Source organism: Crocodylus porosus, unplaced genomic scaffold (assembly GCF_001723895.1).
Source record: "Crocodylus porosus isolate Cpor-Errol unplaced genomic scaffold, CroPor_comp1, whole genome shotgun sequence".
Taxonomy (NCBI): Eukaryota; Metazoa; Chordata; order Crocodylia; family Crocodylidae; genus Crocodylus; species Crocodylus porosus.
This window is the reverse complement of record NW_017728921.1, coordinates 4921034-4930508: the sequence shown is the minus strand read 5'-3', so window position 1 is coordinate 4930508 and position 9475 is coordinate 4921034. Positions and strand designations below refer to the sequence as shown.

The 9475-nt window shown below is 49.9% G+C and overlaps 1 protein-coding gene across 1 annotated transcript in view; it reads right to left on the bottom strand.

The window, feature by feature from the left end:
- Positions 1 to 9470, bottom strand: part of MVK (mevalonate kinase) — a gene marked incomplete at its 5' end in the record, with an annotated part of 18173 nt that extends 8703 nt beyond the window's left edge. Inside the window, 5 exons of the mRNA XM_019539382.1 lie at positions 1065 to 1110; positions 2479 to 2582; positions 5997 to 6152; positions 7517 to 7664; positions 9308 to 9470. Coding sequence (XP_019394927.1) covers positions 1065 to 1110; positions 2479 to 2582; positions 5997 to 6152; positions 7517 to 7664; positions 9308 to 9470 — 617 coding nt within the window. The remainder of the gene's footprint in view (positions 1 to 1064; positions 1111 to 2478; positions 2583 to 5996; positions 6153 to 7516; positions 7665 to 9307) is intronic.
- Between the last annotated feature and the right edge of the window lie 5 nt (positions 9471 to 9475).

Below are 9475 nucleotides of genomic sequence, written 5' to 3'. Positions count from 1 at the left end.
CTCCCTTTCTTGAAGATCGGCACCACACCGGCCTTCTTCCAGTCTTCGGGCACTACACCAGAGCGCCAGGAGTTTTCAAAGATCCGTGCCAGGGGCTGGGCTATGACGCTCGCCAGCTCCTCAAGGTGTTCCTTCACGAGGTCAGCATTTATGGAGGGTAGGGGATCCCCCTCACCCAGATTTCCCTGTCCCATAGCAGGCATGGCTGCAACTACTATGAGAGGCCATTTATTTCATTAAGTCGTTCACTCTGAAGCCTAATAGAGTTGACATTGGCAGCCACATATTTCATGGAAGATCATTTTAGCAAAAGCTGGTTAATTTGTTTTCCCTCAGGTGCCCCACAAAATATTGGGGTTATGGCAGTGATTTAAATATAAAAAAAAGTGAAGGCACTCAGTAAAAAATCCTCCATGTTTCATATGAAGTAGGTGCTAAGGACGGCGAAGAGCCTAGGTTGGGAGCAAACAGGATGCTCTAACTCAGGCTGCGACAAAGCAGGGCAGAGAGTCAAGGAGCTGCAACAGGTTCTGTCACCTGCTCCTCTCTACTGCACCATGACCTTAGTCACAGCACACCACCTTGTTTTCAGACCAGCCCCCTCCAGAACAAGACAATCATATATAGGCAGCGTGTGAAACCTGGGACTGGTCTCCCTTTCCAGGGCTCTGCAGCTCAGTTTTTGCACTGTTCTGAAATTCTATAAGCAGGAAGGTTTGTGGGGATGGGGGTTATTGGCTTCTTTAAAAGAGAAAAAAAGAAAGTTGTTTGCTGTCAGGAGCGGACCAGATGCCACTGCCCACGAGGCCATGAAATTAATATTGATTCCCCGCACTGGTTTTGTCTAACTTTGACAGAAACCCAACATCCCTGATCTCATTCTTTTCCTACCAGGACAAAATTGGCTAGAAGTGTTAAAGCTACTGCAGGCCCCATCCCACAGACTGGTCTGCTTCTTCTACTGCTCTGCTCAGCATTTTGTTACCCTCATGCCTTGACACTACAGGGACGTGTTAAGTTTGCCATGTTTCACTTGTCGTATCCATGTTATTAACTTGCATTACCTCTTTAATGGTGTGATTTTTCCTGACTGGTACCGGAGAGCTCCACCTAAAGCAAAATGCACAGTTTTAGGACACAGTATACCTGGAGGGAACATGCTATTTTCATACATATAGGAGCTTTTCACTTTTACCACCTCACCCACTACAGGAGTAAGTAGCCACAAGGAACAGAGGCATAAGAACAAGGCAGATTTTCAAATGGTGTGAATAAAATTGGTTGGTGTGTTTCCGTGTTGTTCTTAGCGGTGCTAGACTGTCAAAACCGAAAGGCATTTTAAGGCGGGGAAAGCTTAGTTAGACTAAAATCTTCACTGGTCTACAATAAAAATCAAATAATGAGTCTAAATCTGCCCAAGGATTCTTTGCTTTCGACTCCAATTCAGAGAAAGGGCACTAGCTGAAAGATTTTCATTTTCCCCACTTTGCGATGAAATGAGAGAGCTGCTGCTGTAATCGGGTCTCGTTAGCGAGACTGTTTAAACAAAGTACTGCAGCGCACTGACAGTGCATTCTGAAGCATATCTTAATTAAGCCTCCACAGCTGCAATGCATTCATCTGGGTTGCAGCTGTTTTTCATACCTGTGCAAGGCCTCTACATTTTTACATTTCAGACACCTGCAGCAAGGTTCTCCTCTCCTACCCGAATAAGTGAGGTAAGACTGTAAAGTACTTCAGACATCTAATGCATTAGGCTTTCTGGTCTGTATTATTCACACTTGACAAATGGGGAAACTGAGGTACAGGATGGTAACACCCAATCCCCAATGGCAAAGCTAGGATCAGGACCCGATTCTCCCTCTTCCCCCTATTTTTGCCTCATGTGCATACTACATTACCTGGCTCATAATGAACTGGTACTGTATAGCGGGTTTGTTCTGGAGAAAACATCTCCCCTTTGTTCTCTGCCAACACCACAGCCCTTCTCTTCTAGAAGAGGCTGGTAAAGCCAAGGGAACCAGATCAAAACAGACCTGTTCCTTGGATACTGCAGGGAGGTTTGCTCATCTTTTTCTACTCAAGCTTTTGCCAAGAGAGTCAGACTTTATGCTAATTGGTGAAGGTCAGCAAAGCTGCAGACTGGATTCTGGATGCCTTTTCAGTGTACTCAGATGCTTGATGGAGATGCTCATGCCTCGCTACATCATCTACCCTGAATCAGATAGCCCAGGGATTCAAGTAGTAGCCTGAAAAGCCCTTGGCTTTCACTGCAGCACTCACAAGCACCTCTATCTTGTGCAAAATTTCTGCTTCAGAATGTCCCCCTTGAGTGGAGCCTCTATCTGCCATCAGGAGCTTTACAGGACTGGCATGTACCCCTTCCTCCCCGCTCCAAACCAGTGCAGGGAATATGGGCCAGAACTGACACCCTGACCTTTCAGAAGCCAGGAGAAACAGCAATCAAAAACAACCTACCCCAAGTCCCAACAGCATTATCCACCCCAGAAGGATTGCCATGGATGATGCGCTCCCCTTGAAAGGCCCAGCGGTTAATTAAATCCAGCTCTTCCTCTGTCCACCTGAAAGGAAAGAAAACAGCTTAAAAACACAACAGGTGAGAAACAAAGAACAGACAAGGGGAGCCCTGAAGGCCAGGTGGTGCTAGAAGAGCAGGCACCATCCCACAGTGTGGTCCATGGAGTGAGTGGGAGGCCCCAGGTGTGATAAAGCCTCATGCTGCGCTAATTATTTAGTGGGAAGCTTTAGCAGGTGGCCCCGTAAGAGTAGCACATGGCAGAAGAGGAGCACAGCCCTGAGAACAGAGGGGAAGGTGCTCGACAGAGCTGGGACTGCTCAGAGTATGGCTAAAGCAGCAAAAGCTGGGAGGATCTCCTGAAGGTTGTAGACAGAGCCATGGTGCCAGCTGTTTCAACCCCTGCACAGGAAGGGGCCAGACAGCACGATAAGTGATGCTGCAGAGCCAAGTGGTATGCTCCTGCTTGATACTTTCCCATTAATGACAAGAGAGAAAATCCCCTTTAGAAATATAAAGGTCAGGGGGAACCCAAAGGTTAAGAAAATCATCCTTTAAAAAAAAAAGCAAGCAGCAATAAGGGATGCCCAGTAGGAGAGTCCAAGACGAGATACTTGGCAACATCTCTGCTGACAGCAGGACAATGAAAAACAAACCAAAGGACTAGTCCAAGGATGGCTGGGAAAGAATCGCTTCCCAAGAGCACCCAGTGACAGGGCGTCGACAGGAACAAGTCAGGACCAGAGTAGCTTAAGCTTTAGATATACAGGCTAGGCAGCCTGCCTCTGCCTTCAGAGAAACACTCCCTCCCCTTTCAAGTGTTTGCAATTCAGCATGGCGTATTTATAGACGCAGAATTTGTGAGGTGAGAAGGAATATTAAAAGTAGCATTTCACACGCACAATTCCTCCCTCCATTTGCCAGCTGCTCAAATCTCACACCCCTCACAACTGGGTCAAGAGACATCGTTAGAACAAAGTTCATATTTCCATTAAGCACCTTGATGTTTAGGATGTAGTAATGTCCCAGGCTGTGCTGGGCTCTGATAATTTGAGCATGGACTTGGAGCCGAGAAAGGGCATTTTTCTAATCCAGGAAGCCAGTTGCATGGCTCAGCATAGAGCAATGACTCAGCAGCACAACACAAGTCGCACCTGCTTGGAGATTCTTAAATCAAGGGGTTACAAGAACTGGCTCTGTCCGACACACCGAGGACTAAGGGCACAGCATGCGCTACTGCAAGACAAACAACATGGGCAGACTGCCCGGTTACAAAGTCATTCTCCACTTTGCTTCAGGGTTGAGCCTCCACTACAAACCCACCAAGAACACCATATTCCACACCCCCCCGGCCATTCTTGGATTTGTTCTTTAATAACCATTAACAAAGCAGATAGTTGGGGGAAACGGACTTGTGTGCAGGTCTACAATGCCCTTCCCCAGCACACTATTAGCCTGGATCAGAACAAACAGCCTATTGCTCCCCATCCTTTTCTTCACCCCATGACATTTTTATATATAAACGTTTAGTGGGTCCACACACACATAGACACTCTCCAGGCAGGCTGCAGCATGTGCTGGAAGCTCTGCAAACCTCTCCTTTCCAGAACACTCTTAGCAACTGTTCCAACAGCGTATCGCGCACTGACAGTGATATTAATATCAGATGTCTCCGTATCAATTGTAGTCTGAGCAGATCAAAGCAGGGGGAACACGCATCTGACAGGTTTTTAGAGTACAAGGACCAGAATAGTAATTACATGATGGGGCAGAGGCACGAACATTGATTTCATGCAGGCATCACGCACTCCTAAGTGCAACAATGAGTGTAGTCACTGAACCATGCAAATGAGAGGCAGAAATACCAAGCGCCCTCCCTCCGCTTCCCCCAGCAGTTTCCACTCTCCTCTTCAGAGCTCATCCAAAAATCAGCTCTTTATCTGCCCTTTGACCTCATTTGTCGATATTTGGCTAGCAGGGCACTTGGGATGCAGCACACACAAATGCCACTGGTCAAAGTAAAACTGAACTTGATCATAAATGACCTCTAGTTAATGTTCTTGGGCTGAAAAGCTGAGACCCCTTCTTGCACAAGTCAGAACACTGCAAAAAAGAGAAAAAGTGTGATGTTACATGAAAGCCAACACCCCAAAAAGTGTCCTTTACTTCTCTGCATTCAAACTGGAACTGAAAATTACACTGTAGTAAAACTGCAGCTGAAAAACCACAGGAGAAGGTTGAAGAGATTTGTGCCACTTGCCTAATTTGGGACCAGGGATTTTGTGTGCGTGAAACTTTCTGGGGACTCTGTCTATGTACAGGTTAGGAAGGGGGTTTAATATCAGAAGCTGTGTGTACAAGATGGCAAATTCTATTCTGAATCTGGGGTGTGGGTACCAACTCCTGTTCTCTTAGCTTCCTAAAGGCATAAAACCGACATCAAGTGACAAGAGAAATCTTTGCCCCTGGCTCAGAGCTGTCAGCTGTCTCACTACTCTGATTTTGATGATCATGTCTCAAACACAGCAGCCTTGGCTCCTACACAGGGCAAACTGTTTCTCCCAAACTCTGGAGGCAGGGAGATTATTAAGCAAGAGTCCCCCTATGTGGGGAACCCAACCTTTTGGGCAGTGGCACTTGATAAGGGAACTGGGAGGTTAAGGAAAAGGGTCTCTCTCAGACTGCTGCAGAAGAGGAAGCTTGGGAAGAAGCATGAAAGGAAACCAGCTGCCTGGGAAGAACTCTCCAAGTCCAGGAAGTGACATGAGCATGACAGCAGACAGGGAAGAAAGGATCTCAGATTGATGAGAGGATGCCACAAAGTCCAGAGAATGCTCAAGAGGTGGGGACGGGCTGTCACGACCCACATGTTCCTTGGGCTTGTGAAAGCGAACAGCGATAGGTTTGTGAAACCCTTCCGAAGACAGTCACAGGTAGCGGAGGTGGTGGCAGTTGGGCCACGCTAGTCCTTTCTGCAGTGACTCAAAAAACAGGGTGCCTGTGCCCAGACAGACCACAGGAACACCCAGTGCAGGAGCCTGCTCAGACCAAGGGAAGCCTAGGAGCTCACCCTCCTTCCGAGAGGACCTCGGGCCTCGAATACAACAGCCTGGTGAACGTTCAGCTGGGGGAGCTCTACAATGGCTGTGACCCACAGCGTGCCGCACAGACAGGTTATAAAGACAATGAAACATGTGCGGAAGGTCTGACAGATTCGGCACCGCAGTACCAGCTCTGCGTACCTGCCTAGTCATGTCACCCACTGCCTCAGACCGTCCCTTATCACCTGTTAAATACAAATGCTGAGGTCTCCAACTCCCATTTCATATCCCAGTGCTCTGACAACAAGCTGGGAGAGCAAGGAAAACAAAGTGAAGAAAAAAAAGGCTTCAATATCCCTCCTTAGCCACTTAGGGAGCACTGAGCTCTCTCAGTTTTGTGCATTCACTAGACACCTCACCTGGCTGTAGGCTTCCCCTCCTCCAGCGGACAGCCAATGGCTCCACAAGCAGTCAGCAGGGCTGCTGCCAAGCAAACAGAATAGGCAGCGCTTGAACCTAACCCAGCACCTGTGGGCAGCTCGGACCACACGACTATATCCATGCTGGGCACCTCCCTGGAACAGAAAAAGACTGGCTAAGACACTGAATGCCACATTCAAACATGAACCTCAACAGCCACTGCAACCCAACATTGCTACCACAGCAGAAGCAGGCTGGAAGCTAGACACGTGGACTAACGTGTGGCTGTTTTTTGCATTTTTGAAATCCCAGGGAGAAATCAGGTGCCAGAAACATTCCTGAATATGAAAATGCTGTGCAACAACACAAATGTTGCAGCAAAGCAATTGCTCAATAGCTGGTACCAATTGATACAAAGAGTCTGTCCTCAGTAAAAGTTTTTAGCTATTGCAGCTGACCAGCCTTGCAAATCCATTGCGCTAAAACAGGGGTGGGCAATTATTTCAGGCGGAGGGCCGCTTACCGAGTTTTGGCAAGCCATCGAGGGCCTCATGACAAGCAGCCAGGGGTAGCTAAATATTCATTTTCTACATTTTTAGGGGCCCTGCGGGCTGGAGAGAATGGCCTGGCAGATTACATCAGGCCTGCGGGCCACATTTTGCTCACCCCTGCACTAGAAGAAAGCCCAGCTAAACTCAGTCTCTTAAGCTTTGTATTGGGGGGATTATTTAGTATTTATACCACCCCAGGAAGGTACCTTAAAAATATTTATAACAGCTCCAAGAGCAGCCTATTGATCCAAAACCAGGAACGGGATTACATTCAGCATACATCCTGGTGCAACGGACGATCTGGCTAGTATGTGGCCATGCACGTTTGTCCACTGCTGCTGTCTCCTGGACAGATCTGGAACTGCTCATCTGTGCATCAGACTCCCAGCACTAATGGCTAAAGGCGAGTCTTTGTAGCTTAGACGCAGTGAAGACCTCCGGTTTTCAGCTGAGGAACACAGCTAGACTCCAGCTATCACCAAGGAATCCAGAGCACACTTGGTGCAATGTCCTGTGTAGCTACAGACCTGTACAATGCTTTATTTCATTGCTGAAACAGAGCTTGGGATTCAGCCTCTCTTGCTACAGCTGATGAGTCATGACATCATTAGTAGCTAGATCACATTACATTCAAGGCCTTTTCAATAGCCTGCACTGTTGTCAGCTCCCACAGTAACCATGCTTAGGAGCCTAGAACATTTCATGAAACAATTCATCCAATTTCTAGATTGTCTGTTTGGGGCTCATCCCTGCCAATTTTCCACCCACTCAACTTCAAAAAGTTCCTCCAAGGTAAATTCCTAAGATTACAAAGCAAATTCTTCCCCTCCCCCTGCTTCTTCTCTATTTTTATTGCAGCCTTATAGTTTTAAACAGGTTCCTGTGGCTCTCTGAGAGAACAGTCAGCAGAGAACACTGCATCCCCTGGACATTATGTTACGTTCCTAACCAGGCACAAACAATCTCACCCGTATTTAGCTGAAATAGCCAGGTACAAATAGAGAAATGCCAGGGTGGCGAGACTCTCTGTGGCTGGGGCTCCATGGGCGATCCCAGCAAACTCCCGCAGTTTGTCCAGTTGTTCTGGGCTTGGAGGTTTCGATTCTTCCAAGTCACCTAGGGAAGCATGCAGCAGCGGACAAGCATTTACAAAGGAAGTTTCAACCAGAGACATTTTGAGAGAACAAGAACAGCTCCTCCCGCTTCACAGGGACATGCACATGACCAGGGACTCAGGAAGACTAAACCAAGAGACAAGCAGCCCCTCTGACGAATGGCTTCTCTCGCCTTACCCACAGCAGCCTTCATCACCCTAGTTTATCTGTTCCTGCCTTTGGGCTTCCCGTTGTGTTGCACCTCCTGTGCTTTTCAGGACAGGAACCGAGACGCAAGCACATCACCAGTGCCTGGAACCGTACGAGACGCACAGACGCGGTTGTGAGACAGTTGTAGTCAGGGGAGATATTCCAGGGCCCCCTCAAACTGGGAGGCTGCTACTGGATGCTTTAGGAGACAGGACGCCTGATTAAGGGCACTTTGATCTTTGCACATACAATACAAATAGCCTAGCGCCAGAGACCTGGTGTTGCACTTCATAACGCAAGTCCTGGCACGTGCTCGGATCCGAGCCAAGTAACTTGTAGAAATCATAGAGAAATAGGGCAGGAAGGGGCCTCCAGAAGTCATCTAGCCCAACTCCCCGCCTGAGACAGGCCCATGTGTGCCAAGGAAACCCCTCTGAGACCAGGCAGCTGCAGCCTCTAGGCAGCGAGCACAGCTCCAGAAGCAGCCAGCGAGCACTGACAAGACAGGGCAGCCCTCTCCCCCATCGTCTTCCCAGGCTAGCTAAGGAGAGGGTGACCTGGCAGCAGCCTCCTTCCCACCCAGCTCTGGATTAAGCTGCCCCCTGACGCCATGGCCCTGACGTGCTTGCAGCTCCCTGAACCAGAAACTGGCCCAGCAGTGGGGTGGAAGGGACCTTACAAGGTCCAACTCCTGCACAGGGCAGGACCATCCCCACCCAAACCAGCCTATAGAAATCCAGCCTAACCTCTTAGCAAAACTACCGTCAACCCCGACACGGCACAAGACATCACCCCCCAGCTGCCACAGGGGAACTGCAGCGCCCTGCTTTGATGATGTGCTCAAGAGATCCCAGCAGAGGCCGTGCCCCCCGACAGAGGAAGGCATTTTACCCCCCCCCCCAGCCCAAGGGGTCAAATTCCTTCCTAAACCCCAGCACAGTGTCAGCCCGACCAGGATCACAGCGGCAGGACTCTCTCACTTCTGGTGCGACGTCCCAGCAGCGCCGACACCAACACAGCCCCAGCCTGGGCTGCAGCTAACCCCCCTCCCAGGGCCGCACCCCTCCTGCTGGGCCAGATCTTGGCTCCCTGGTCACCCTCTGCAAGAGACACTTTAATACTGCTGGGAGCATCGATCGACGCAGCTCCCACGCTCCAAGCGAGGGCGCGTTGTGCAACACGGCTGCTCCACCACCGCTTCTCTCCTCCAGGCGCCGCGTAGGGTTGGGGCTGCCCTACCTACTCGCACCGCCCACGGCCTCTCAAACCCCCGGGACGGGAACGTCTGTCGCCGCAGATTTAATCAACGTGCGATTCTTTTAAAAAAAAATTTTCCTCCAACCGATCTTTACCTCACACCTTTCTGGGCGGGTCTCACACCCGGGTACTAAAACGGTCCCAAAATAGGTTTAAAACCCCCCCAACCCTTCCACCCCCAGCCCCCCGGGCGCTCACCTGGCAGGGCGGCGCGCAGGCCGCGGAGCGGCGCCGCCTCCCAGCCCAGGCGGGCGCCGATGCTGGGCAGGGCCACGAGGACGCGGGCGTCGCGGCGCGGGCGGAGGCGCAGGAAGGTCCGCAGGTCCAGGGCCACGGCCACAGCCACCTGCGCACACACAGGGGTCA